This window comes from Mesocricetus auratus, unplaced genomic scaffold (assembly GCF_017639785.1).
Source record: "Mesocricetus auratus isolate SY011 unplaced genomic scaffold, BCM_Maur_2.0 Super-Scaffold_100022, whole genome shotgun sequence".
NCBI lineage: Eukaryota > Metazoa > Chordata > Mammalia > Rodentia > Cricetidae > Mesocricetus > Mesocricetus auratus.
This window is the reverse complement of record NW_024429203.1, coordinates 2,161,272-2,189,088: the sequence shown is the minus strand read 5'-3', so window position 1 is coordinate 2,189,088 and position 27,817 is coordinate 2,161,272. Positions and strand designations below refer to the sequence as shown.

Sequence of the window (27,817 nt, the reverse complement as noted above, 5' to 3'; positions counted from 1 at the left end):
TAGTTCCACCTTTACCTAGGTTCTGGAGATGAAACTCGGGTTAACAGGTTTTGCGAAAACCAAACACCTGTAGCTGCTGAGCCATGCCACCTGCCCAGCTTTGTCTTCTTGTCTCAGGCAGCCCAGGCTGGACCCCAACTCGCTGTATTGCTGAAAACCACGTTGAGTTTCGAATCTTACTGCTTTCATCTCCTAGGCATGTGGGTTAGCAGCACATATCATCATGCCTGGCCACAAAGATTTTTATACACTGGGGATGGAACACAGCCTCTCACACTAGGCAAGTGATCTACCACTGAGCTTAATTTCCAGCCCTGGATAGCTTTGGAAAAGCTTAATCTATAGCTTCTACCTGAAGTTATCCATTCGTGATGTATGTCTGAATAAGAGAATGCGGCCACCCTCCTCAGAGGCCAGCCCGTTCCCTCCTTTAAGGCCTTTCATTGTCCTCCCTCCAAGCCAGCACCAAGGACAAGGTCAGTCGGGCGCTGTCCGCGGTCCTGAAACGGCTCCCTCCCTGACAGGCCAGGGAGTTTCAAGGCCGCAGGTCCCACAGATGATGTCTGCGAGTTTTGCAAGCAGCCCTAGTCAGTCAAGATAGAGGCTCTACGATTAAGTGAGCCTTATCATGGCTGATCTCCTGGTGCAGCCCCTCTGCCTCCTAGACTGTCTCCTCCTTCTGTTTGCTATTCATTCACTGAGTCCCTGAGTCCCAGCCACACAGGCATCCTTGTTTTGTTTTGTTGTTTGTTTGTTTTTTACTGGAGATGTCAGGCATAGGCTAGGACATTTGTATTTGCTGTCTTGTTTACCTGGGATTATTATTATTATTCTTTTTCTGGTTACGGGTTTCTCTGTATTGTTTTGGAGGCTGTCGGTCCAGTTACCTGGGATTATTACTGCCACACATCCACACACACTCTCCAGATGTTCACATGACTTACTGTCACACATGCACACACACACACTCCAGATGTTCACCTGACTCTTACTGCCACACATCCACACTCTCCAGATGTTCACATGACTTACTGCCACACATCCACACACTCTCCCGATGTTCACATGACTTACTGTCACACATCCACACACACACTCCAGATGTTCACATGACTTACTGTCACACATCCACACACACACACTCTCCCGATGTTCACGTGACTTCCTGTCACACATCCACACACACTCCAGATGTTCATGTGACTTACTGCCACACATCCACACACTCTCCAGATGTTCACGTGACTCTTACTGCCACACATCCACACACACACTCCAGATGTTCATGTGACTTACTGCCACACATCCACACACACTCCAGATGTTCACGTGACTTACTGTCACACATCCACACACTCCAGATGTTCACATGACTTACTGCCACACATCCACACACTCTCCAGATGTTCACATGACTTTCTGTCACACATCCACACACACACTCTCCAGATGTTCACGTGACTTACTATCACACATCCACACACACACTCTCCCGATGTTCACATGACTTACTGTCACACATACACACACACTCTCCAGATGTTCACGTGACTTATTGTCACACATCCACACACACTCCAGATGTTCACATGGCTCTTACTGCCACACATCCACACACACACACTCTCCAGATGTTCACGTGACTCTTACTGCCACACATCCACACACACTCCAGATGTTCATGTGACTTACTGCCACACATCCACACACACTCCCGATGTTCACGTGACTTATTGTCACACATCCACACTCTCCAGATGTTCACATGACTTACTGCCACACATCCAGACACACACTCTCCAGATGTTCGCATGGCTCTTACTGTCACACATCCACACACACACTCTCCAGATGTTCACGTGACTCTTACTGCCACACATCCACACACATGCTCTAGATGTTCACATGGCTCTTACTGTCACACACACACACACACACACACACACACACGCACCATGTGAGTGTGGGTGCTCTCAGAGGCAGAAGGCAGCATCAGACCCATTTTGAGCCACACTAAAAGAGTGATGGAAACAGAACTTCACTCAGTCATATCTCCAGGTTCTCTTTTGCAAATTATAATAATATAACAGTTGTTATTGTTATTTGAGAGAGAGGCACAGAGAAGATGTGCCACGGTGCGTGGGAAGCTCTCCACAGTGTGTCTCTCCTCCCACCGTGGGGTCTAGGGATGGAACTCAGGTTGTCAGGCTACAAGAAAAGTGTTTCCACTCCTGAGCTATCTCACTGGTTCTCACACCACAATGCTCACATCGACTTCCCTGACTTGAGTTTTCTATTGATCAAATATCAATAGCTAACATCCCAGAGATCTAAAGTCCAGGTATTGGGGTACACGTGCAATCCCAGCTCTTTGGAAGCTGAGGGAGGTTGGTCATGGGCTGCACAATGACACCCAGAAATCTCAAGCCCTTACTTAAATCCTTGAGCCTAGAGTTTGGAATCCATAGGGTTTCAGATTTGAGGCTTTTGGGATGTGTGTGACAGGGTCTCAGGTAACCCAAACTGACCTCCAACTTGCTGTGTAGCCAAAGATGACCTTGAACTCCAGATTCCCTGCCTGCACCTCCCCAGTGTCTATCTGTGATGGGCTGGGGGTGGGCACCAGCTAGGCAAGCACTCTGCCCCACGCTCCTAGCCTTGACCCAGGACTGTGACCCATGTCCCTGGCCCCATGGCCACACGTCTCTCCACATTTGTCCTTAGATACACTGTGAGAGCTTCACAGCCATCGAGATCCAGTGTTACTGTCTCCCCCACCTCCCCGTACTCGGGGGAGGCAGGCAACAGGCCAAACTTCTGTTACAAACAGGTCTTTATTAAAGATGAGGAGGGGGCAGGGAAGGGGATCAGTGTCTCATCTGCCCACTGCCTTTGGCTATTCGGGTAGGGGAACCCCCTTCTGCTTCACCCATGCCCCCCAAGATGGCAATCTGCATGAGGCTGAGGCAAAGGGGGCAGTGTGAAGAAGGGTGGGTCCCAAGAAGATATTTTTCCACAGCCCTAATAAGTAATAGAAGGGTTGGGGGTGCCCTGGGCACAGCCAAGGGGAGACAGCACCCGGAACTCCAAAACCTGCGAGCTGGGGCAAGCCCTACTTAAGTCGGGAGCTGGAGGGTATGAGATGGTGCACCTGGGGGGAGGAGCTAGAAAGATGGGGTGCTGCAGGACCCTGCCATGGGGGAGCCTGCCCCCACCCTCCAGCTGGACTCCGTGATTCTAGGGAGAGTCTGGATAGCCCTTCTTGGCTTTGACTTGGCTTTGACACGGGCGGTCCCCCATTGACTGGAATCATTCCCACCCACTCTCAGCAATTCTGAAAGCCAAGGGCTCCTATTGGCGGTTTAGACACTGAACACTGGCCGGAATTGCCCTCTTGCTTGAGGAATCTAAGAAGTGAGAGGTTCCCATCGGCTGGAGTAAACTTTTAGATTAAATTCTGAGAACTAGGAGCTCTCACTGGCGTGACAATGACCAGTTGGGTCAAGCATCAGCCGTTAAAAGGGCAGTCTTAGGGACACGGGCCCACCTGCTTATTTTTGCCTACCCGGATGTTTAAGAAGGCCAAAAAAAGAGCAGCCAGGAGATCCTTCCCGCCCCCAGAAGTGTTCTTCCAGCCACCTTCTGACGCCGAGCCTGGCTGTTTTGGAGGGCAGGGTCCTTTAGCACTCACGTGGCACACGCACGCGTGGCAGGGAAGAAACAGGGGACACTGGGTAAATTTTAGGTGTGGGTCTCACAGCAGGTGGTCGCGGCTGGCAAACAGATAAGGGCTGAAGTTGTCGCGGTGGAAGGGGGAGGGATGGAGTCCACTGAGGGTGTACAGGTCCCGTAGCAGGGGCGTGGGCAGCAGCAGCTTCCGGCCGCGACCCCCTCCCCCACCGGGACCCCCGGGTCCAGGGGAGGAAGGCGAGGGACCCTGGCTGGGAGTCGGTGCGGGCAGGGGCAGAGGCAGCGGCAGGGGCGTTGGCTCAGACCTCAGGCGAGGGCGGGGCACACGGGGCGAGGAGCACATCGCTGGGGTCCTGGAGGACACACAGCTGGGAATCAGGTGGCCACGGCGGGCACAGTTCTGCGGCTCTAGAGATGACATTCGGAGACGAAGAGGTTAGCGAGACTGGAGGAGTGAGTGCACTGCACAGAAGCCCAGGCGAGACCGAGCACAGCCGGGAGAGCCCGCTCCTCCCCCCACGTCCTAACGCTTACTGGATGGGGTGAGCCGTGCCGGTGTCGAATGCGGCCTGCAGGTCTCGGCTTCCTGAGTTAAAAAAAAAAGAAGAGGGAAGGGGCTAGAGGATCCCAGGACCCCGCAACTCACAGTCAAAAAGGGTTCATCAACCAGACGCCCCATGGAAAACGCATCAGAGACCTCCGAACGAACTATGTAACTTTGGGAGTGAAAGGCGGGCTTTCTTCCTAGGACTTCACACCCAGAGTTGGATGGCCCCCCTCTCCCCCAGACAAGGGCCCTCGCCGCCTGATCTCCTACCTCCCTGGGCCTGCCTGCTCCACCCACCACCAGCCCGGAGCAGCTCCCGGGCCCCCTTACCTGGGCCACACTTAACTTTTCGAGGGGGCTGTCCATAGTGGGGGCCTGGCTCAGGTCCTCCCAGGGGGAGAGCCTTCGACCAGAGGGGGGGCGACTCTGGAAATTGTGTACAACACAGGTGACCTATGCCAGAGAGATAGGAGTGTGTTGAGGCCTGAGCCCAACAACACAAGAATTATGAGAATACCCTCTCCATTTTTCCAATAGAAACTGAGGCTAGGATTTCCAAACGCATAAAATCTTTCTTTACTATTTTTCTTTTTCCTCATTGGTTGATTTTTTTTTTCAGAAAGGATCTCTCTATGGCTGTCTTAGAACTCTGTGTAGACCCAGCTGGACGTGAGCTCAACAGAGATCCACCTGCATCTCCTCCCAAGCGCTGGCACCAGGAGTGAACTACCATACCTGGCTGCTTTTACATGCTTGATATTTGGTATATTGCAATTATTTGGCATGAATATTGTTTTTTTAATTTTTGTGATTTATTTTTACATTCTGTCTATGAGTGTTTTGCCTCTATAGACATACACCTGCATGCTTGGTGTCCATGGAACTCAGAAGAGGGCATTGGATTCCATAGAACTGGAGTTACAGATGGTTGTGGGTGCTGGGAACTGAACCCAGGTACTCTGCAAAAGGGCCAGTGCTCTTACATTCTGAGACATCTTTGTATCCCTGAATATAGATATTTCAATGTTTCAAAAATACTATCACTTTTACTATAACTACTCACTTTGTGGGGATTACTTACAACACACTGCATTCATGGAAGGCCAAAGGAAAACTTTCAGGAGTTAGTTAGGTCTTTTCACCCGGTGAGACCCAGGATGGAATTTACGCCAAGGCAATTACACAATTGCCTTTACCCAATGAGCTTTCTTCTCACTAGCCTTTCCCCAAATGTCCGAGGAAGGGCTGGCTCACTCCGTATAATGCTTGCCTCGGATGCATGGGTTTCACCCCAACACCGCAAAAAAGCAGGCCATTAGTGGGCATGTCTGGAATCCCAGCACTAGGAAGATGAGGCAGGAGGATCAGAAGTACAAGGTTATGTTTGGCTAGATAGTCACATGAGAGCCTGTCTAAAAAAAAGTCCTGCTGGGAGTGGTGGCCTACTTTAGTCCCAGCACTTGGGTGGCAGAGATAGTCAGATCTCTGTGAGTTCAAGGCCAGCTGGTCTACAAGGTGCATTCCAAGCCAGCCAGGGTTGCATAGTAAGACCCTCTCTAAAAAATAAAAGAAAAAAAGAGGTTTCATTAGTTTACTAACTAGCCCTGGCTGGGCCTGGAACTCACAATGCAGACTAAGCCTGCCTCAAACTCAAGAAACGTGTCTGCTTTTGCCACCCAAGTGCTGGGGTTAGAGGGATGAGACACCATGTCTGGCCAAAATTTTTGGTTTTTCGAGACAGGGTTTCTCTGTATTGTTTTGCAGGCTGTCCTGGAACTCACTCTGTAGACCAGGCTGGCCTCGAACTCACAGAGGTCCGCCTGCCTCTGCCTCCCGAGTGCTGGGCCACCTTGCTTCTTGAGACAGAGCCTCTCAAGGCCTGGAGCTCCCAGATTAGGCTAGACAGGCTGGCCAGTGAGCCCCAAGAATCCTCCTGCCTCTGCCCGCCTGGCGCTGGATGGCAAACACACCACTTCTGGATTTTACATGGGAGCCAGAGATCTGATCTCAAATCCGTATGTTTGCAAGACAAGCACTTTACCAACTGAGCCATGTTTCCCCCGTAAAATAGTATTTATTTCCGTTGCAGAGTGTTGTGGCATCCCTTAAATTTTGCTTACCACACAGCATGACCCTGTCAACCCATTTCACAGATGAGAACAAGCAAGCAGTCAGTGTGAAAGTAAAGGGTAACTGCCCTCCCCAGGTCAAGCAGAATCTATAAACCCTTTAGCATCTCTGAGCAATTCTGTCTCTTGGGTCAAGGGCCTAATGTGAAGTCTTCCATATAGAGACGGGTGGGAGGGAAACTCACCAGAAAGGTGGCGATGGCCGCCCCGGTCAGAAAGCCAGCCAGCACGTCCGACCAGTGATTGCGATACTCTGCCACGCGGACCACGCCCACCAGGAAGGCGGGGCACAGCAGGGCCAGGCAGAGAGAAGGCTTTACCAGGCGGGAGCCCTTCACGCGGAACACTAGGGTCACGTACATCTGTGGGACCCGAACTGGTCAGAGGATGAACCCACGCCTTTCGGGTCAGAGTAATGGAGGCTTGAGGGAGGCCAGGGGCCTCCAGGAATGGGGCAGTGGATCCCAAGCGGGGCTCCATAGGGGTGGAGATGTGACCACACAAGAATGGAGAGCCGGGTTCCCGGGATTGAGATGGCAGGGGAGGGACTCCACGGGTCGCAGGGGTTCTGCATGCAGGTGGTGTGGCCAGAGCGCCGAAAAGGACAGGTGAGGGTCTACGGAACAGGCTTCCCTGTGATAGGGAAAGAAGCTCACTGCATTAAAGCATGCGCACAGAACCAAGGAGTAGAATCAGGGCCTAAGGGGCGGGTCTGGGAGCTCCAGAGGTAACCTTGGAGCCTCGTGGGCCACAGAAGTGGTCAGGAAGGAATATCAGTCATTCCCGAGGTCAGAAAAAGGAAAGAAGTCAAAGCAACAGAACGTGGGAATAGAGAAAGGCAACCGACAGAATTAGGGGCATCACCAAAGCAACAAAGGGGAGGGGCGAGGACTCCAGGAGGCGGAGTCAAAGCCCATAAATTTAGGTTCCTAGCCACCATCCCCGGCCTGCAGCCTCTTAGCAACTCCAAGGGGCAGAGTCCCAAAAGGCAGAGTCCAGGACAACTGGACAGTAGTGAGAGCTGGGATGCACTACGAGGGGGTGTGGCCTCATGAAGACCCCAGTTGAGTGGGCGTGGCCTCTTCCCAGAGCTCCTCCCCTCCCAGCAAGCTCCCGTCCAATTTCCAGAGCCCTGGCATCTCCCCCAGGGCCTCACCGCAGTGTAGGTGACCGCGTAGGCGCACAGGGCCGCGTCCTTGCAGGGGAAGGCGCGGCGTGCAGCAGCCACCAGGCTGGGGCTGCCTGCACAGGCGCTCTGGTCCGTGACGAAGCGGTCAGGCCCTGGCCGGTCAGGAGACGGAGGTGGGCAGCCCAGGGCCGTGTAGTTGGGGCGACAGACAGACAGGAAATGAGGCGTGGGGTTGCCGGTCACCACCTGTCCCGCATTTGCAAAGATGGTCGTGGTGAATAGGCCAAAAGAGTACACTCCTGGCGATGGGGAGAAAAGAGGTCATGTCCCTTAAAATGGGTGACACACACAGTTCCACTAAGCCCCTCGTCTAGGTCTAAAATTAATTTTTAGGCCAGGCAGTGGTGGCGCCCACCTTTGACCCCAGCACTCCAGAGGCAGAGACAGGTGGATCTCTTGAGTTCGAGACAGGCCTGGTCTACAAAGTGAGTTCCAGGGCTACACACAGTAATCATCTCTTGAAAAAAAATAAGAGATTTCTTTTTCTTTTCTTTTTCTTTTTCACATTTACTTATTCGGGTTTTCTCTACTTGTGTAGACAGTTATGCTGTGTGTGGAGGTCAGAGGACAGCCTGAGGCATTTGGTTCTCCTACCACATAGGTTCTGGAACTCACGTTTGGCAGCAAGATCCTTTGCCCTCTGGCGATCCATGCTCTCAATTGTCTTGCTATTCTTAGGATGGCCACTGAAGTCAATCTGGGACCCTATGATAACAGGACTGAAGTCCCTTAACCTTTGGTGCCACCATGGGTCCCTCACTGTAGTGTCTATCTGTAGTCTGTCCCTAAGAGATAAACTGTGTCTCAAGGGCAAGCCCTCCCTGACTCCATCACAACCATCCGGGGACTCCTCAACACCATGGCATCAGGAGTTTGCGATCTCCTAGGAAGACCCCATTTAAGTTTCTGGGATTCCTCCTCTCTTTTCTCTTCTCTTCCTCTTATATTTGTTAAGAATTACATGGGGGGGGCCGGGCGTTGGTGGCGCACGCCTTTAATCCCAGCACTCGGGAGGCAGAGGCAGGCGGATCTCTGTGAGTTCGAGACCAGCCTGGACTACCAAGTGAGTTCCAGGACAGCCTCCAAAGCCACAGAGAAACCCTGTCTCAAAAAAAAAAAAAAAAAGAATTACATGGGGGGGGTTGGAGAGATGGCTCAGTGGTTAAGAGCACTGGCTGCTCTTCCAGAGGACTCAGGTTCAGTTCCCAGCACCCACATGGCTGCTCACAACTGCCTGTAAATCCAGTTCCAGGGGTCTAACACCCTCATAGACATCCATGCAGGCAAAAATAAATAAATAAATAAATAAATAAATCCTTTAAAAATTTAAATGTTAGCTGGGAGGTGGTGGCACACGCCTTTAATCCCAGCACTCGGGAGGCAGAGGCAGAGGCAGTCAGATCTCTGAGTTCGAGGCCAGCCTGGTCTACAGAGCGAGTTCCAGAACAACCTCCAAAGTAGTACAGAGAAACCCTATCTCGAAAAACCAAAACACAACTTTTTTAAATGCTACCTACATTGGTTTTTTTGTATGCTTTTGTGCATGGAGGTCAGAGGACAGCTTGTGACAGACATATATATATATGTCTGTCCTTCTAGTATATAGGTCCTAGGGATTGAACCCAAGTTGTCAGGCTTGGCAGCAGACAGAAAGAGCTTTTACCCATGAATCCTCTGACCAGCATGCCCCCCTTCCCCCTTCGCACCCCAGGCAGAGTCTAGCTCTGTAACCCTGACTGGTCTTAAGCTTGATATATAGACCAGGCTGGCTGGGAACTGTCAGTCTAGCCTGAACTTTTTATTTATTACTTTTATTTTTGTGTATGTATGTGTGCCTTCATGAGTGTATGTGTACCACATGGATGCAGGTACCCGTGGAGGCCAGAGAGTGTCATATCCCCTGGAACTAGAGTCACAGGCAGCTGTGGGCTGCCTGATGTGGGTGCTGGGACCAACCCTGGTCCTCTGCAAGAGCAACAAGCACTGTCAACCACCGAGCCATCTCCCCAGACCCTGACCAGAACTTTTGAGATTTCAGATTATAGGAATATATGCCAACCCACAGCGAGTTTGCTTTTTTTTTTTTAAGACAGTGACTCACTTTGTAACCCAGGATAGCTCCCAGAATTGAGATCTTCCTAGCATAGCCTCCCAAGTCCTAGGGTTTCACTGTGACCAGCATACAGGCTTGCATTCTTCATGTGAGCAAGTGTATATGCTTGTTGTGTGGGTCAAAGGACAGTTCAGGTGACAATCCCCTGACACCTTCACATTTGGAGACAGAGATTTTCACAGACTTAAAACTTTGCCAAATAGGCCAGAATGGGTGACCCAAAGCTTCCAGGGCTCCGCTTGTCTCCATCTCCCATCTTACCGTCTCTGGGACAACAAATGTGTGCCACCCCTGGCTCCTAAAAGATTTTCTTGAGCTGGAGAGATGGTTTAGTAATTAAGAGCACAGGCTGCTCTTCCAGAGGACGGGGTTCCATTCCTAGCCCCAACATAGCAGCTCCCAACTGTCTGCAACTCCAGTTCCAGGGAATCCAACACCCTCACACAGACATATATGCAGGCAAAACACATATATATATATATAAAATAGTAAGTTATAAAAAAATAAGCAGGGTGGTGGTGGCACACACCTTTAATGCCAGCACTCAGGAGGCAAAGGCAGACAGATCTCTATGAATTTGAGGTCAACCTGGCCTACAAAGTAAGTTCCAGGACAGTCAGGGCTGCACAAAGAAACCCTGCCTCAATTTTAAACATATATACATATATATATGATTTTTATTCATGTATGTGTATGCATGTATGTGTGTGTGCATTCATGTACCTATGTGTATGTGCGTGCATGTCTGTGTCTATGTATAATGTATGTCTATATATGTATGCCTGTATCTATGTGTGGGTACATGCATGTATGTGTGTGTGTGTTTATGTGAATGAATCTATTTATGTGTGCATGCTTGTATGTGTGTCTGTGTGAACACCTGCATTTATGTATGAGTTTGCATGTGTGTGCATGCATGTGTGTGCCACATCTTGAGTCAGAGGACAACTCAGGAATCGCTTCTCTCCTTTGACCACGTGGGTCTGGATAATCAGTCAAGCTTGGTGACAAGTGCCTGTACCCACTGAGCCATCAGGTGAGATTGTCCCTTTGTTCCTGAAATCACCTCCCTCCCCAAGGCCATTGGACTAACCCCAGGCTGCATCTCTCACCCAGGAAACGGACTAGCCTCCGAAGAGGGGGGCTGAAGCGGCAGCAGGCCCCGGACACAATGGTGCTCTCCCCACTGACAGGGCTGGCAGAGGGTGGCGCAGGGAAGAAGGCACGTGCCAGCTCCCCCAGGAGGATCTGTGGACGAGACTGAGATGGGGTCTCCTGGCCTTCAAGACCAGGGAGTCCCCAGCCCCCACCTGTCCTTCCTGCCTTCCGGGAGTTTCCACTTCCTGGCATCCATCCACCCTGGGTGACCCACACCATCTCACCGTGAAGGTGGGCCCAGCAGTGACCAGGGCATAGATGAGGGCCGGAGGTGCTCGGCTGGCAGCCTCAGGCCCGGGGTACGGCTTGGCATAAGTGCTGTCATAGCAGAAGAAGCCCTGGGTGTGCACAGGGAAGGTGTCCGTGAACTCCAGGCGGTATGCCAGCAGGATCACAATGCCCAGCAACACAGACTGCAGCCGGTCAGGGCCAGAGAGAGGCAAAGCAGGAGGTCAGACATGAGGCCATGGAGAGAGACAGAGGGAAATAGAGACAAAAGGAGAGGAGGGGAGGAGGGGAGGGAGGAGGGAGGAGGGGAGGAGGGAAGAGGGGAGGAGGGAGAAGGGGAGGAGGGAAGTAATATATTTTTACCTTCCCAACAACTGTAGCTATGATTCCATTTTCTTTTTTCTGGTGCATTTTTGTTTTGTCTTGTGGGTTTGTTGTTGTTGTTTTGTTTGTTTGTTTTGTTTTTTGAGGCAAGGTCTCATGTAATCTAGGATGGCTTAGAACTCACTATCTTCCACCTCCCTAGTAATGGGGTTATAGTTGTATATACTGGTGGGCCAGTACACCTTATTTATCCAGGGTTGGGGATGGAGCCCAGGGCTCTGTGTAGGCAAGGCAAGTCTCTACCAACTGAGCTACATCCTCAACCCATTTTTAATTTACTTACTATTTTCTAGATGGTCTCATTATGTATCTCAAGCTGGCATGGAAATCATAAACTTTTGTTGTTGTTGTTTTCAGGCAGGGTCTTACTATGTAGCTCTGGTGTCCTGGAACTCACTCTGTGGGCCAGGTTGGACTGGAACTCACAGAGATCCATCTGCCTCTGCCTCCTGAGTGCTGGGATTAAAGGTGTGCCACCACATTGAGCTTGCTTACTTTGAGATGGGATCTCATTTCATAGATCTGGCTGGCCTGGAACTTCACATCTATGGAATAGCCTTGAATTTGTAGGCATTCTCCTGCCTCTGCCTCCTGAATGTTAGGATTACAAGTATGCATACAGTGACTGCACCTTGCAATTTCTTTTCTCTTTCTGTTTTTATTTTTTTTATTTTTTGAGACAGAATCCCATGTAGCCCAGGCTGGCCTTGACTTCCCTGAAATCCTTCTCCTTCAGCCTGCCAATGTTGAGGTGCATGTGCCACATATATGCCACCATGCCCTTTTAATTATGCCCATTTGAGAGATGAAGAAACTGAGGCTGAGGCTAAAGTGTGACTGGATTAGGGCAGAATGGCGATAAATCCCAGGGAGAAAGGCTTCTGATCCCAACCCTGTCACAGCATCTCAAGAGAAAGGGAGAACAGCCAAAGTCCCAGGGTACCGGTGTGAGAGGGCACAGCGGGGGAGATGGTTGGACTGGACTGGAGTCAGGGATTTGGGAGACAGCTGGGCAAGGATAAAGGGACTGGACAGGAATCGGGTACCCTTTCCCAGAGTGGCTCTGAGGTCCTCACCTCCACGAAGACAAAGCAGGGGATGATGGAGAAACTGCGCTTCAGGTGAGGTCTCCCTCCAGCCATGGTGAAGGCTGGGCCTGTGGGGGGAGGGAGTGGAACTCCGGGGCCACGAGTGCATGAGGCCTCCAGGAGTTCTGAGTATGCTCTTTAATCCGGTTCCCGCCCCGCCCCCGCCCCGCCCCGCCCCGCCCACTGGAATCCCTGCCTCTTCTAACACCAGGCTTTTAACTTCTACCAGAGACCTAAGACTGTTTCTTAGGCTACAGTTACGATTGTGTGTGTGTACACATGTGCCGCTTCCTTTGTGTGGGGGTCAGAGGGCAGCCTGAAGGAGTCGGTTCTTTCCTGTGACCCAAAAGATCCTATAGTTGTCTCTTCTCTTAGCTTTCTATAGAATTCTAAGCAGACCCCATACCTTTTAGGGGGACCCCTAACCAGTCTGCAGTGGAGACGCCTCTGGCTCTGGAGAAGGGAGCCCTTTTCTTTAACACACTTTAGGGAACTTCACAGTCTTTTCCCTGGAGATCCCATGCTTCCCGCCCTCTCACTCCCACTAGGGTCTTTTTCCTATTCCCTTCCGCCATGGCCTCCACATGCCGGCCCCCACCCCACCCCCATGGGCTATGGTATCTGGTACGGGCTGATAGCCAGACTCTCCCTCTCTCCCAGCTGCTTCTCCCTCCACCCCCCATCCTCTAAGCCCAGCTGCCTCCCCAGTCTCCTCTCACCAACCCCCACATACAACTTCAACCCGCAAGGCTCCAGTATAGAGTCAAGCCAGCTTATAACTCAACTTCAACCCGCAAGGCTCCAGTATAGAGTCAAGCCAGCTTATAACTCAGTAACACCAGCTCTCACCTGTGAAAGCACCCTAGGGCTTCCCGCAGGCTTCCACCTCGGCCACCACCAACTCACAGCTACTCCTGGAGGCTAGCAGGGCAAGGACACTCATCTCCATTGCACGGATGTGGAAACTGAGGCCCAGGCAGGCGAGGGTAGGCACTATGTGTCCAGGGCTCCATTGAGGCCTGCTTCACAGAGTGACATATTGGAGTGAGGGTCACCACAGGTTCCAGATTGAGAAAACCTGGTTTGCCCAGCATGAAACAGTCACCCCACAGTTTTCTCAGTCACACAAGTCCTCGGTACTCCTAAACACACACACACACACACACACACACACACACATACACACACACACACACACACACACGAGTTTGCATATGGCCTGTCATAGACACCCACATGGATGGAACATACCCCCTCAAATCCACAGTCAGAGAGACATCCCAGCCCCCTACAAGCCCTTACCACGATAGTCACCACCACAGACTCAAGGTTGCCAACACACGTAAGAGTCACTCCACACAATGAGAGTCACAGATGGGTCACAGAGTCACACCCCCAGTCACAAGGCACTCGTGGCAGTCATACACATGAACACTCTCTCCAGTCATAGAGACAGTGTGCCTGACATCCACAACCTCAGCCACATGGTCAGGCAGGTCAGGCAGGGATATGGGACATGGACCTGCAGTCACACACATACAAAAGGCACATAAGATCAGACACCTGCCAGATTGCAAAACAGCCACGCACACCATCAGAAGGGACATAACAGGGACCACAAAATGACAGCCAGATCACACAACTAGGCACCTAGACACACACACACACACACACACAAGCAGTCACACAGACACCCCAAGGAACCTAGTGCACTTGGTCTCTCTCTCTCCCTCCCTCCCTCCCTCCCTCCCTCCCTCCCTCCCTCCCTCCCTCTCTCTCTCTCTCTCTCTCTCTCTCTCTCTCTCTCTCTCACACACACACACACACACACACACACAATCAGCGGACACACCCGAATCCATCACAGTCAGAGAGCCACACAACCAGTTACACAACCACACACCAACACGGGGCAGACACACCATCATTCACACACAGCCACCCTCGCAGCAGTGTGACCTGGCTACAGAGGCCCCTGGGGGTCCCCTCGCCAGGTTCCCCTCCCCCAACCCCATCCAAAGCCCGAGATCTCCGCCTCCCCTCCCCCAGTTACCCTCCCCCCAAAATGGACCCGCAGGGAACATATCGGAAGGACCCACGTTCCGGGTCAGGACCTGCGTGCCCGGGTCGGGCAGCCTCCGGCTCGGGAAGAAGAGGCGCCCACGCTCCTCCCTCACCCTGTCTAGGCTGCCGCCGCCTGAGCCCCCGCTCCGTCTAGACGGTCCCGGCACCGCAGGACAGTCAGAGAGACCACTGGTCAGGCAGGCGGACGCGGAGATGGAGAAGTCTTGACAGCCGGGCTTGCAGCTCCGCGCAGACTCCGTAGTCGAGGCAGGGGCGGGACCACAGTGGGTCTTATTTGCATAATCCAGTGGGGCGGAGAAACGGAATATTATTTGCATAACCCAACAGGGCGGGCCCAAAGCGCCTAGTTAGCCAGATGGGCGGGACAATGGTTCCCTCATTTGCATAACAATATGGACCTGGAGTTGCTACTGTGTAGGGCGGAGCTATAGAACGCTTATTTGCATACCTCAATGAAGCAGGCAGAGAGATTGGAAGGGAAAAGAATGGAGATAGAGATGGGTGGGATTGGCTGAGGGAAGAGAAGAGCTCAGCCTCTTCAAAGGGCACCCTATGCCACGCCTCTCCCCATTTGGGCATCTAGATCCCGAAAGAAGACTGTATTTGGATAACGAGGTCCATTTTTGTGTTTGTTTGTGACAGGGTCTCATGCAGCTCAAACTGATTTCCAATTCTCTTTGTGGTCAAGGCTGGCCTTGAGCTTTGGATCCTCCTTGAGTGCTGAAATGTTAGGCCTGTTCCACCACATCTGGCTTGTATAGTTGGAACCCAAGGCTTCCTATATGCCAAGCAAGCGCTGTCCTGATTTTGTGTTTTTAAAACTTTTAAAATTACATTTATTTATTGGGGTGTGTGCCATGTTTTGTGTGCATTTAGAGATTGGAGGTCAACTTGCATAAGTAGGTTCTCTCCTGTCATTGTGAGGGTCCTTAGGATCAAACTCAGGTCTTCAGACTTGGTGGCAAGTGCCTTACCCATTGAGCTATTTGGCCGACTCACTTCTGTGTTTTTGAGACAGTCTCTTCTAGCCCAGGCTGGTCTCATACACGCTGTGATATCTTTGAATAGATAAGCCTACATCCATCTACCTTCCAAACACAGGATTACATGCCCTCACTGTCCTAACTAGACCCACACATCCATAAAAGGGCTCTAGTCTCTGCTCTTCTGAGACACCAAGGAGTTAGCTGGGGGTGGCATGGGGAGGACCCGGTATGCTTGAACCAGCAGATGCAAAAGTCCAGGATGGAGGAAGGTCTCAGCTAGTTTATTTTCTCTCTGGAGGGGTCTTCAGGGCAAGCAGTCCCAGCTGCTCAAGCTATGGGGAGAGAAGGTAGGTCATGGTCTGGCTTTAACCAGGAGAACTCAGGGTTGCCAGCCAAGGACCAGATGCTCGGACAGAGTGCCAGCCGCACGGCCTACACTGTGGGAATCACAGGGGGATGCTAAGGGATGGAGAGGGGCTGAGGAGGGTCTGTACCAGGAGGATAGGATCCACTCTTGCTGAAAGGTGTCTCCCAGTCAGAATCGGAGTCCCAGGAGGGGTACTGAGAACTCAGGCACCGGTGTCCCTTGTGGCCTGTGGGAAAGACATGCCATCTTGGCTCTTCAGACCCTGTACATGGCCCACTAACAACTTCAGAATATGGACGCTGTATTCCTTGAGATGAAACCACACCAAATAACAATTCATGACCCAGACACCCACATCCCTTGTATGACCCAAAATAATACCAAATTATATCAATGATCCTTGAAATGTTCCCTTAAAAAAGATCCCATAAGGGGCCAGAGAGATGTCTCAGTAGTTAAAAGTACTATTAGCTGCTCTTCCAGAGAAAACAGGTTCAATTCCCAGTACCTACTTGGTGGCTCACAACTCTCTGTAACTCTAGTTCCAGAGGATGGGATGCCTTCTTGTGGCCCCTGAGGGCACCAGGCACTCAGGCAGTGAATAAATATATTCAAGACACCCATACACATAAATAAAATAAAATACATCTTTTGTGGGGGGTTTTTTTGGTTGCTTGTTTGTTTTTTTGGTTTTTTTTTTTTTTTTTTTTGGTTTTTTTTGAGGCAGGGTTTCTCTGTGTAGCTTTGGAGTCTGTCCTGGAACTAGCTCTTGTAGACCAGGCTGGTCTCAAACTCACAGAGATCCGCCTGCCTTTGCCTCCCATGTGCTGCAATTAAATGTGTGCACCACCACCTGTTAATAAAATACATCTCTAAAAAATCCCATAGAGCTAGAAATTGTAGCATATATCTGTAATCTCTGGGAAGCTGAAAACAGGAGGATCAGGAGTTCAAGACCATCCTCAGCTACATAGTGAGTTTAAGTTAGTCTGGGCTACTGTGAGACCATATTTAAAAATACCAAGGGACTAAAAAAAATCTCACAGATCCTAAATGTGACCCCAATCAGGTTCTTCATGAAACAGGGTCTATGTAGCTCAGGTGGACCTTGAATTTCAGGTTCTTTTCTGGGATTACAGGCATGACCCTCAGAAGGCCTCCGCAGGGGATGGCCTCCCCACCACATCTCCGTTACTCTCAACCGCTCACCGCTGAGACTGGAGGCCCTGGGCTTGGTGCCCACAGACAAGGCAAGACAGTCGATGGAGCTCTGCAGGCTGTGCACAGCAGACCTGTGGGGAGACAGAGAGACAGGGGCCTCAAGAGACACTGGGGTATCCCGGGTACCCCAGATCAGAGCCAGGGCAAGGGAGGCTGCAGAGACGGTGATTCCTAGGAAAAGTAGGTAGGACTAGAACCAATCGTGTTCCAGAAGCAGTGGGGGGTAGAGGAGGGCCAGGGGTCAGAGGTCAGACTGGAGGCTGGCCTCACCATATGTCACTCAGCTCCTTCTGCAAGTCGTCCTTCCAGCAGCCACTGCCTTCCGCGGGCACCTCCTCACCTTCTGGCCACGAAGGAGGCTCATAAGCCTGCTGCTTCATCTTGGTCAGAACCTGAGGTTCGGGAGGGGGGTTGGGGGAGCAAGCAATTAGTTAGACACACGAGTAGTGATGGTGCAAGAGAAAGGTGATTATGATGTAGCACTTTTGTTGTTGGCTGTATTGAGAGCACGGAACGCTCAATGAACACAACTTTCTGATGGGGGAGTGGTCGCAGCTATTACACCTATTATATGGAGAGGCTAATTGAGGCCCGGAAAGAAAGTGATTTACCCATAGTAACAGCACTGGGATTTGAATTCTGCCTCCTAGAACCAGTCCAATGGTGGAAGCATGAGGAACCTCCCCTCTGCCCCAGGTCCCGCAGCCCTCATTTTCTCCGCTTACCTTTCGGCACTTCACCTGTGTTTTCTGCATCTTCTGGATATTCAAGAGGTTCTCTGAGATCTCATCCTCCTGGGCCTCTGTTGGGGAGAGAGCTCAGAGGACAGAGGAAATCGAGGAGCCCCACCCCTTCCAGGCCGCGGGCTTTCCGGCACTCACGGAGCTTCTGATAGATGAAAGTCACTTCTTCCCGCACCAGCTCCAGTTCCTCCCACAGGAACTTCTTGCTGAGGGGAGGAGAGAGGAGCCTAGACCCACATTGCCAGCCCATTGCCCAGGCCGCCCACGCCCCCATCTGCCCAGCCCACTTACAGCCACAGGCTCCTCCCCCCGCCCTAGCTCCTTCCAGGGCATCAGGCTCCACCCACACCCCTGAGGCTCGTCTACAGCCTCAGAAGCTGTCCACAGTCCGAGGCTCCACCCAGCCCAGGCTCCGCCCACAGCCCCAGGCTCCGCCCACAGCCCTGGGGTCCAAGCCCTCTCCTCCCAGTCTACTTCCTCCTTCCTACCTGGATCTTCCCAGCCTTGTTCTGTCCCGATTTCCACTCTCCAGCCTCTCCACCTCCCTCACTCTGCTGATGCCCCGCTTCCTTCCCCGACCCATCTCCAGTTTGCAGTCTCCCTCCCTTAGACTCAACACCCTCTACCTCGCTAGCAATGTCCTCTGTGTCGTGTGTCCCCCAAGCCTTCCACTCCCTGCTCCATTAAGTCCCCCCAATGGTGGCCTGCACGCTGCCCGCCTGTCCATACCCACCTGTCCCGGATCTCCTGGGCCAAGAGCTGCAGGCAGCGTGTGGTACGGGCCTGTTGGTGCTCCTCACTGTCCTTCAATGTCTTCTGCAATCCCTGCAGGCCTTGGGCCAGGGCCCCATACAGCTCCTGCTGAGTCTGGTCCGCACCCCACTTACGGCCTTCCTTCTCTCCTTGGCGGCTTGTGGGGCTCAACACTTCTGTAGAGAGGGTGGGAGACCCTTGACTTTATTTTTTGTGTGCGGCAGCACATGCATGTACATGTTCACAGGTGTGCACAGGTGTGTGCACAGGTACACAGACAGGTGGATGCCTGTGAAGGAAGGGAGGTCCCAGGTCAATTCTTCTCCACCTTATCTTTTGAGACTGGGCCTCTCACTGAACCCGGAGGAGGAAATTTGGGGTAGACTGTCTGTCCAGGGAACCCCAGGGTTCCTCCCTATCTCCGCAGAACTGGCATTCCAAGTGTGTCCCACTAAGCCCAGCCCAGCCCGGCTTTTTGTTTGTTTGTTTGTTTTTGGGGGGTTTTGAGACTAAAATGCTTGCCATGCAGGCATGAGGACCTGAGTTCATCTCCAGAATTTAAGTTAAAAAAAATAAAAAGCCGGGCGTTGGTGGCGCACGCCTTTAATCCCAGCACTAGGGAGGCAGAGGCAGGCAGATCTCTGAGTTCGAGACCAGCCTGGTCTACCAAGCGATTTTCAGGTTAGGCTTCAAAACAATACAGAGAAACCCTGTCTCAAAAAGCAAAAAATCAAACAAACAAACAAACAAAAGATTACGTATTTCACCTGGTGCCCACGTTGGCTAGAAGAGTGTGTCCTACCCCCTGGAACTGACAATACAGGGAGTTGTGAGCCACCAAATGATTCTGGGAACACAACCTGGGTCTCTGCAAAAGCAGCTGGTGCTCTTAACTGGCAAGCCATCCACCAGGCCCAGGGCTCTGTCTGTTTTTTGTTTTCCAGACAGATCTCTGTCGAAGGCTGACATTCACTCTCTGATCAGATGAGGATAGTCTTGAACTCCTAATCCTCCTCCTTCCATCTCCCGGTGCTGATGTCACAGGCATGCCCCGATAGGTCCAGTTTTATTCCACGCTGGAGGTGGGAGCCAGGACTTCATGCATGTTAACCAAGTGTGTTCTACCAACTGAGGCTCAGCCTTGCCCAAAAAAGTGGGAACCGGATGTGGGTCCGAGGCGAGTCTTGACTCTAGCTCTCCCTGACCTTGTCTGACCTTGACCTAGGACTTACTTTTACTTCAGACTTACTCAGACCTGGGTTTCCATCCAGTCCTTACCTTCAAGCTGCTGGATTTTGATCTGCTGTAGGCAGCTCTCCTTCTCCAGCATGGTCACAGAGTGGTTCAGGAACTCGAAAGCCTGAGGGGCAAGAGCAGGATGTGAGGGCCTGGTGTGGGGGGGGGAGAACAGGGGTGCAGAGGCGGTAGAGGGGCTCACCTTGGTCTGAGCCTGCAGCTGGGTCCTGAGGGACTCTAGTTCACATCGCAAGAGCTTGTGGGAGTCGGGGATGAGCATGGTGTTCTTAACTGTGGGCAGTGGCAAGGGGGAGCCATGGCTGAGGTAAGATCAGGGCAGAGAGGGGGGTCAGAGGAGGGAGAGGAGCATGTATAGAGCAGGGGACCCCCTTGGGCCTTGACACTGCAGAAGAAAGGGGGAGTAGGGGGCCTGCAACACGGCTCTGTGGGTGAAGGCACTTGCCACCAAAACAGATGGCCTGAGTTTGCACCCATGCCCCACAGGGTGGGAGAGAACCAACTCTGGTAAATGTGTGCCATGACACACACACCCTCAAATACAGGAAGTAAATAAATAAAAGGAAAATTTTAGAGGGGCTAGAAACCCAAATGCCTGCCCTCCAGTCTCACTAGGAAGAGGGTGTTCACCTTTTACTTTGGAAGAGCCGGGCTCCAGGGACTTCTGGGAAAGAGGAGAAGAGGAGAGTGACGGTGTATTCCCAGATAGCTTACCTTGATGCAGGTTTGAGGGAAGGACAAAAGTGGTTCTCTTGAGTTCTGGTTATCCTTAAACCCAGTGCTTGGGGCCGGGCGTTGGTGGTGCACACCTTTAATCCCAGCACTCGGGAGGCAGAGGCAGGCGGATCTCTGTGAGCTTGAGACCAGTCTGATCTACAGAGTGAGTTCTAGACCAGCTAAAGGCTACACTGTTTGTTTGTTTGTTTGTTTGTTTTGTTCTGTTTAAAGAGCATAATGCTTTTGAAGTACCAAGTAGCCAGGTTGGAAGGCTCACAACTACCTGAACTTCAGCTCCAGGGACCTGATGCCCTCTTCTGGACTTGACGGGAATTGCAATTGAGAGAACACACACACACACACACACACACACACACACACACACCTTCAAAACCTTCAAAATATGAAAGTCAGACATATTGTCTCCATCCAGCTTTGGCTACAGAGCAAGTTCAGGGTCAGCTTGGTCTACAAGAGACACTGTCTCAAAATAAACAAGACACGCAAATAGGTTTCCTTCTGCTCCTTTTTCCTCCCTCTGGAGGTGCTGTTCTGGGTGCTGAAAACTGCATGCAGGTCCCTGCTGTGCAACCCCTTCCCTACGGCCCACAGGGGTGCACAGCAGGGGCACTCCTAGGTAACGGGAGGGGGGGTTGTGGGGAGGTGACCTTGGTTGTGCTGTGGTTCCTCTTCACAAGGTCCTGGTCATGGCAATGTTCCTTGTGCAGGTCTGAGTTGGAACAGGAGGTACTCTCATTAGGCTGAGGCGTTAAGTCCCACTCTGGTCCCCAGGCCACAGACCTTGATGCTTGTTGTGAAACAGCGTTCACGACCTCAGGCTCCAAGGTCCTGGACCAGCGAGTCATACAATCCGAACCCCTGTCTGAGGAGGACCCTAGGGGCAGAGGGTTTCCTTCAGGGACAAGTGATAGCAAGCTTGCAGTTCCGCCCTCCCAGCTCTCTAGCTGCCCACCAGGCCCTCCAGGTACTTGCCCCTCTTCTCGTTGGCAGGCCAAGATGTGATGGAGAGTGAAGAAGGCGAGCGGAGGTGAGATACACTGCAGTCAGGGTCCCGGGGTAGGCCGGCCAAAAGAGGGTCGCTGCAGACAGGGGGCGGGAGGGGCTCGAGACCAGCCTCTCACTCCCAACCATTTTATTTTTAGTTATTTATTGTTGTTTTGAGACACAGTCTTATGTAGCCTAGGCTGGCCTCCAACTCATTATGGAGCCAAGAATGACCCTCAACTCCTGATCCTCCAGCGTCTACATCCCCAGTGCTGGGATGACAGGTGTGTGTCTCGACATCCACTTTATACAGTGCCGGAGATGGGACCAGCTGCATGATGGACCTCGCCCTGACCTCCTAGCCCCTGCAGAGTCTCCCCTCAGGATGTTTCAGCCCAGAAGCTCCTCAGGGTAGGCAGAAGTGGAAGTCAGACGACAGATAAATCCAGTCACAGAGGTGGGGGTGGGCGGTGAGAACGCAGACACCCCACATGAAGACACCAAGGCCTCGAGGGGCTGGTGAGGGGACTCACTGAGCAAAGGACTTGCTGCCAAGACCCACAACATGAATTGGATCCCCAGCACCCAACTTAAAGGTGGAAGGAGAGAACCGGCTTCCAATCTCCACACGTGTGCATGACATGTGCACACTTACACACACCTCATGCACCCCTAAGAATAATAAAGTTTTCTATTAACAAAGAAACAGAGTAGGGGAGGTTAGGGGCGGGACTGGGAGGAGAGGATGGAGGGAGGGGAAACAGTGACCTGGCTGGGAAAAAATTATTAATAAGAAGAAAGAAAGTAGTCACACGCCTTTAATCCCAGCACTTAGGAGGCAGAGGCAGGTAGATCTGTCTGAGTTCAAGGCCAGCCTGGCCTACATAGGGAGTTTCAGGCCAGTCATGGCTACATAGAGAGACCTTGTCACAAAAAAAAAAAAAAAAGAAAAGAAAAGAAAGAAAGAGGGGGTCTTGAGAATTGGTTCGTAGCTGCTCTTCCAGTTCTCAGGTTCAATTCCCAGCACCCACATAATGACCCACAACCTTCTGTAACTCCAGTCCCAGAGGATTCGACGCCCTCTTCTCACTTCTGCAGGTACCAGGCATGAAAGTAGTGCACAGACATACAGGCAAGCAAAACGTTAACACACGTAAAATGAGATTTAAAAATCTAAAACAACAAAACCACATAAAGGATCAGATGTGGTGGTTCACCACGTTAATCCCTGCACTCGGTGGGGATCCTTGAGTTTCAGGCCAGCCTGGTCTACAAAGCTAGTTCCAGGCCATCCAGGGTTACACAGTGAGAACCTGTCTAGAAAAAAAAAATCATCGTATTACTTTACTGGGCTGTCCTGATTACACAGATTTGATCCACTGCCTGGTAAAGACAATCTGTTTTAGAATGTCACCTGAGGACCACAGTTGCCCCAGAAGAGTTAGAGGGGGAAAGGAAAGAGGTATTTCAGAGTTTCAGCGAAGGTAGATCTCCAACCACACCTGCCCTACCCCCACCTCAATTAATTCTTACGACGTCCCCTTCTCCAGAGAATTCTTCGAGCGAGTGGGCGTGACCACTGGTATTAGCCTCGCCCCTGACCTGCCAATCTTATACCCCGCCAGTCTCCCAATCCCCTCCTAAATCCCCCACCTACCACATACCACCTGTTCATGCTCTCCCATCAGGGACCACGAAGCCAGTCCCCAGCTGTGACGCTGAAGTTTTGATCCCATGGGGACACCATCGCTGGAAAACGCAAGGAGGCCGAAGGTGGAGTCACAGAGAAGGGCGTGGTCTGCGCTTAAGCCCCGCCCGCCCACTAGGGTCAGGCGTGGGGCTTATTGGCGCCTGAGCATCTTCGGTGTGACTGGATGAAATTAGGAGAGGCGGGAGATGGTAGGATGATTCACGCAAGCCGACTGGGCAATCTCTAAGTAGGCGGGTCCAGAGGTGTCAGATGTACGATCTTATTGGCTGCTGGCTTGCTGGGAGGTGGGGCGAGGCCTATGGTGCGGAAGAAAACCCGGGAGGAGTCTGGCGAACCAGAGCTGCACAGGAGCTGCCGGTGTTCGTGGTCCCCACCCCTGGCCTCGGGTGCTTCAACGGTGGGGTCATGTGGGAATCCTGGGGGTGCTTTGGGATGTTACTGTGATTTCTCGGGTTTCTGGGCGAGGGCTTTTGGTTGTCTGCAGAGACTGGATGATCCCTGGAGACCTAGGGATGCGAACTTGAGCTGCTGGCACTCAAGCTTTTGGCATTTGATATTGGGGTCTAGAGAAAGCCTGAGATCATTTGTTCTAGAATTTTGTTTGTTTTTGAGACAAGGTCTCATGTTTCTCAGATTGGCCTCCAGCTCCAGATCCTGTCTGCACCTCTTCAGTGCTGGGATGACAGGAGAGAGCCAGTGCTTTCTTATGCAGATCTGGAGCTGGAACGCAGGGCTTCCTGCACGTGCGGCCAGCGCTCTGCCAGCTGAGTCACTTTCCCGGCCGGCCGAAGCCTAAGCTATTTGTTTGTTGTAAGATAATCTCACTATATCTCAGGCTGTCCTCAAACTCAGTGATTTTTCTGCATCATCCATATGTTGGAATCACAAGTGTGATCATCAGGCCAGTCTTTATATGTTTTTAAATGCTTTTTGGAATGGAGGAGTGGCAGTTCCTCTGTGCTGGGATTTACAAGTGTGAGCTCCCACAATAGGCTGAGATTTTGTTTATCATCTTACACACACAATAGGCTGAGATTTTGTTTATCATCTTACACACACACACACTATTATTTTGCAAGTGTTGGAGAGTGTGAGGCCAACACCAAGTCTCCGACCACAAAGCCACAATTCCAGCCAAGACTGAGCTCTGGTGGGCTGGCTGGGCTGAGGCTGTCCAAGGACTGCTCTGGGTCTTCCCACTGCCGTGTTCCCAGACTGTTTTCCCTCATCTCTGCACCAGTGTGAGGCTGGCCCTAAACATTCTCTGCCAGGTCTCAAAGCTAGGGGGCAAGGGTTGAAGGTTAAGCTGAGTCACTGGTGCCTCCTTCCCAGGGCCGCAGGATGGAGGAAGGTGAGGATCCAGGAAGCCTGATTAAAGTGGTCCACCTGCTGGTCTTGTCTGGTGCCTGGGGCATGCAGATGTGGGTGACATTTGCCTCAGGTAGGGACCTCCAATCTGTTATTGGGGGGGCTGAATGGGAGGGAGACCTGGAAGTGTCCTAATGGGTGTTTGTGGCCCTCTACCTCCCAGGCTTCCTGCTCTTCCGGAGCCTTCCTCGGCACACCTTTGGGCTCGTGCAGAGCAAGCTCTTCCCTGTCTACTTCCACGTCTCCTTGGGCTGTGCCCTCATCAACCTCTGCATCTTGGCTCCACAGCGAGCCTGGATCCACCTCTCACTCTGGGAGGCCAGTCAGGTATGAGGGTTTGAGGGCCACCATTCTCTGCAGAGTTATCCCCAAGACTCTATGAGCACTTAGGGGGGGTCTTCATTTATTTATTTATGTGTGTGTACATTCGTGTGCACATGTGCACAATCTATTAGAGACCAGGGGCCGATGTTGTGTCTTCCTCTTTCTACCTTATTTTTGTTCTTTTGAGACAGGGTCTCACTGTGTGGCCCCTGTTGTCCTGGAACTCACTCTGTAGACCAGGCTGGCCTCGAACTCACAGAGATTCACCTGCCTCTGCCTCCCGAGTTCTGGGATTAAAGGCGTGCGCCACCACTGCCTGGCAGAAACATTTTTTTTAATTATTTTTAATTTTTGGTTTTTTGAGACAGGGTTTCTTTGTGTAGCCCTGGCTGTCCTGGAGCTCACTCTGTAGACCAGGCTGGCCTTGAACTCAGAAATCCACCTGCCTACACCACTCAGCTTTTATTATTTTTAATTTATGTGTTTATTGTCTGTGCGTAAGTATGGGCATGTATGTGTGGGTACCCTCAGAAGCCAGAGGTGACAAATCCCCCTAGAACTGTAGTTATAGACAGCTGTGAGCTGTACAAAGTGGGTTCTGGGAACTGAACTCAGTCCTCTGCAAGAGCAGTATGCTCTCTTAACTGCCAAGCCAGCCATCTCTACAGCCCCAAAGTTGTAACCCAGGCTGGCCTCAAACTTGTGATTCTCCTGTCCACTTTTCAGGATATCCTCCTGGTTTGTATCACCACAACTAGCTCAAGTGACATTGTTTTGAAAAGGGAAATGAAATGCCTCTTATTCCTGGTAAAGACAGAGCTGGTCACTGGGTGTCCTTGAACAGTGCACACAACCTGCACAGCTACCCCTGGCAGCCCTCTCTGTACAGCCTTATCTTCCCCCATTGGCTCCAGTTTCCTCTCTGCCCAATAGCTGGGCCTCCTGCCAAACTGCAGTGACTCAGCTGAGCTGAGGTTCTGACCTGAGTTCACTGTGTAAAAAGTAGCCAGACTGGGAGTTTGGCTTTCCCCACTCCCATCTACACATTCCCTCAGCCAATGTAAGGAGCAATTCTTGCAGTTCAGACTTCCTCACCCTTTCCTCCCTCTGCTCTTGAAGTTTTCAGATGTGGGCAAGTGAGACTTGATGGGTCTATCAAGAATCATCTCTCCTCACCGCAGGATGTAGGAAGAGGAGCCAGGTAGATTGCACAAGTTCAAGGCCAGCCCTGGCTACATAGTGAATTCCACTCCAGCCCAGGCAACTTAGTGAGACCTTGCCTCAAAGTGAAAAGACCGGAGGCTGGGGGATGACTTGGGCAGAAAAGTGCTTCCTGCACAAACCTGGGGACCTGAGTTTGATTCTTCAGCATCCACTCACACAGAGGAATTACCCAACATATGGAGGAGGTGGGAGTCAAGGGTAGAGACAGGCAGATCCCTGAAGCGTATTGGCCAACCAGTCAGTCCAGCTGAATGAGGGAGTTCCGGGATCAACAAGAGACACCATTTCAAAAACTAAGGTGGATGGTTTAGCAGTAAATGCCTTTGCTACCAAGCCTGTGACAATCTGAGTTGGGTTCCTGAGGATATACAAGGAGGAAGAAGAGTGCGCCCGCCCGTGCACACACACACACACACACACACACACACGCATGCACGCACGCACGCACGCACGCACAAATAAGTAAATGAAATGCAATAGATTTTTTTTTTAAGAAAAAGGGCCAAGTGGTGGTGGTGCACGTCTTTAATCCCACACTTGCGAGGCAGAGGCAGGCAGATCTCTGAGTTCAAGGACAGCCTGGTCTACAGAGTGAGTTCCAGGACAGCTGGAGTGAGAAACCACAGCTTCACCCCCAAAAGATGGAAGGATACTTACATTGTGCCTGAGGCCTGAAGATCCACCCTGTGTACTGCAAAAAGCACACTTTGTTTTGAAGAAGAGGTTTTGGTGTTCAAGGAACAGTAGGAGAGCAGACTGTGCCCTGGGCCCAGGGAGCAGAGGAGAAAAAGTCATAGGCTTTTTCTAAAGGACTGCTACTTTCAGGGACTCTGTAAGCTGTGAGGGTGCAGGCACACCCTCTCTTGGTCCCTCTGTCCTCTCACCTTGCCTCCCCGTCACTGTCCTCAGCTTGCTCTACTGCTCCTGAGCCTTACGCTGGCCACCATCAATGCACGTTGGCTGGAAGCCCGCACCACGGCCGTCATGTGGGCCCTGCAGGCTGTGGAGAAAGATCGAGGCCTAGGGACAGAGGTTCCAGGCAGCCACCATGGCCCCGACCCCTATCGCCAGCTGCGGGAGAAGGACCCCAAGTACAATGCTCTCCGCCAGAAATTCTTCCACTACCATGGCCTATCTTCTCTCTGCAACCTGGGTTGCCTGCTGAGCAATGGGCTCTGCCTTGCTGGCCTTGCTCTGGGACTCCAGAGCCTCTAACATGGGCCCCATGTGCCAATAAATGCTTCTTTGGAAATGGCCGTGGTCATTTTTCCACCCCCAGAGAAGCCAGGTGTGTGTGTGTGTGTGTGTGTGTGTGTGTGTGTGCGTGTGTGTGTGTGTGTGTGTGGTGCATACTAGTATAGCACGCCCGTTCCTGTAGCATGATGCTTTGGCATGTGAGCTATTACAGCTCCAGCATATCTTCTCTAATGATGACCATTTATTGAGTACTGGCTGTATGCCTGGCACGGTGTGTGTTTTGAGGCAGGGTCTCTGTAGTTCAGGTTGGCCTGAACCTCATGACAATCCCCCTGC

General features: G+C 51.8%; 3 protein-coding genes across 13 annotated transcripts; 1 reads left to right on the top strand and 2 right to left on the bottom strand.

Moving 5' to 3' along the window:
• Nucleotides 1-2,815: 2,815 nt before the first annotated feature.
• On the bottom strand, nucleotides 2,816-15,716 carry Plppr2 (phospholipid phosphatase related 2). Of its 5 annotated transcripts, none has more exons than XM_040729741.1 (10): nucleotides 14,641-15,716; nucleotides 13,376-13,545; nucleotides 12,515-12,594; nucleotides 11,051-11,239; nucleotides 10,781-10,928; nucleotides 7,523-7,794; nucleotides 6,552-6,728; nucleotides 4,568-4,690; nucleotides 4,225-4,276; nucleotides 2,816-4,098 (listed from the first exon to the last, which is right to left on the bottom strand). In XM_040729741.1, the coding sequence occupies exons 3-10, from the start codon at nucleotides 12,578-12,580 to the stop codon at nucleotides 3,755-3,757; spliced, it is 1,371 nt and encodes a 456-aa protein (XP_040585675.1). In that variant the 5' UTR covers nucleotides 12,581-12,594; nucleotides 13,376-13,545; nucleotides 14,641-15,716; the 3' UTR covers nucleotides 2,816-3,754. The 5 variants fall into 5 exon arrangements, with proteins under 5 accessions (XP_040585675.1, XP_040585674.1, XP_040585673.1 ...); XM_040729740.1 differs by having other exon boundaries at nucleotides 13,376-13,548; nucleotides 14,704-15,716; XM_040729739.1 differs by having other exon boundaries at nucleotides 14,704-15,716.
• A 141-nt stretch (nucleotides 15,717-15,857) lies between these two features.
• Ccdc159 (coiled-coil domain containing 159) lies at nucleotides 15,858-23,466 on the bottom strand. Of its 6 annotated transcripts, XM_013119416.3 has the most exons (13): nucleotides 23,322-23,466; nucleotides 21,646-21,752; nucleotides 21,321-21,547; nucleotides 20,566-20,599; nucleotides 20,120-20,208; nucleotides 19,960-20,041; nucleotides 18,662-18,857; nucleotides 18,067-18,134; nucleotides 17,911-17,987; nucleotides 17,456-17,577; nucleotides 17,174-17,256; nucleotides 16,092-16,190; nucleotides 15,858-15,929 (listed from the first exon to the last, which is right to left on the bottom strand). In XM_013119416.3, the coding sequence occupies exons 1-13, from the start codon at nucleotides 23,330-23,332 to the stop codon at nucleotides 15,925-15,927; spliced, it is 1,200 nt and encodes a 399-aa protein (XP_012974870.1). In that variant the 5' UTR covers nucleotides 23,333-23,466; the 3' UTR covers nucleotides 15,858-15,924. The 6 variants fall into 6 exon arrangements, with proteins under 6 accessions (XP_012974870.1, XP_012974867.1, XP_012974869.1 ...); XM_013119413.3 differs by having other exon boundaries at nucleotides 15,858-16,190; XM_013119415.3 differs by having other exon boundaries at nucleotides 15,858-16,190; nucleotides 23,315-23,447.
• Nucleotides 23,461-27,536, top strand: Tmem205 (transmembrane protein 205). 2 transcript variants are annotated; one of them, XM_040729745.1, is made up of 4 exons: nucleotides 23,461-23,556; nucleotides 24,701-24,809; nucleotides 24,900-25,063; nucleotides 27,194-27,536. In XM_040729745.1, exons 1-4 carry the CDS (start codon nucleotides 23,554-23,556, stop codon nucleotides 27,497-27,499), a joined length of 582 nt encoding a protein of 193 aa, XP_040585679.1. In that variant the 5' UTR covers nucleotides 23,461-23,553; the 3' UTR covers nucleotides 27,500-27,536. The 2 variants fall into 2 exon arrangements, with proteins under 2 accessions (XP_040585679.1, XP_040585678.1); XM_040729744.1 differs by lacking the exon at nucleotides 23,461-23,556 and adding an exon at nucleotides 23,583-23,765.
• Nucleotides 27,537-27,817: the final 281 nt, after the last annotated feature.

Excerpts from the sequence above, each read along its gene's own strand:
- Plppr2 (XM_040729741.1), bottom strand. The coding sequence starts at position 12,580 with ATGGCTGGAGGGAGACCTCACCTGAAGCGCAGTTTCTCCATCATCCCC. Across the intron at positions 4,691-6,551 it reads CGGCCATCGCCACCTTTCTG|GTCACCTGTGTTGTACACAA; the intron begins GTGAGTTTCCCT and ends TCTCTGGCATAG. Across the intron at positions 4,099-4,224 it reads GGCACGGCTCACCCCATCCA|AGCCGCAGAACTGTGCCCGC; the intron begins GTAAGCGTTAGG and ends TGTCATCTCTAG.
- Ccdc159 (XM_013119413.3), bottom strand. Across the intron at positions 21,548-21,645 it reads GCCTGCCAACGAGAAGAGGG|GGTCCTCCTCAGACAGGGGT; the intron begins GCAAGTACCTGG and ends CTCTGCCCCTAG. Across the intron at positions 18,135-18,661 it reads GCCCAGGAGATCCGGGACAG|CAAGAAGTTCCTGTGGGAGG; the intron begins GTGGGTATGGAC and ends TCCTCCCCTCAG.
- Tmem205 (XM_040729744.1), top strand. The coding sequence starts at position 23,667 with ATGGTGCGGAAGAAAACCCGGGAGGAGTCTGGCGAACCAGAGCTGCAC. Across the intron at positions 24,810-24,899 it reads GTGGGTGACATTTGCCTCAG|GCTTCCTGCTCTTCCGGAGC; the intron begins GTAGGGACCTCC and ends TCTACCTCCCAG. Across the intron at positions 25,064-27,193 it reads CACTCTGGGAGGCCAGTCAG|CTTGCTCTACTGCTCCTGAG; the intron begins GTATGAGGGTTT and ends CACTGTCCTCAG.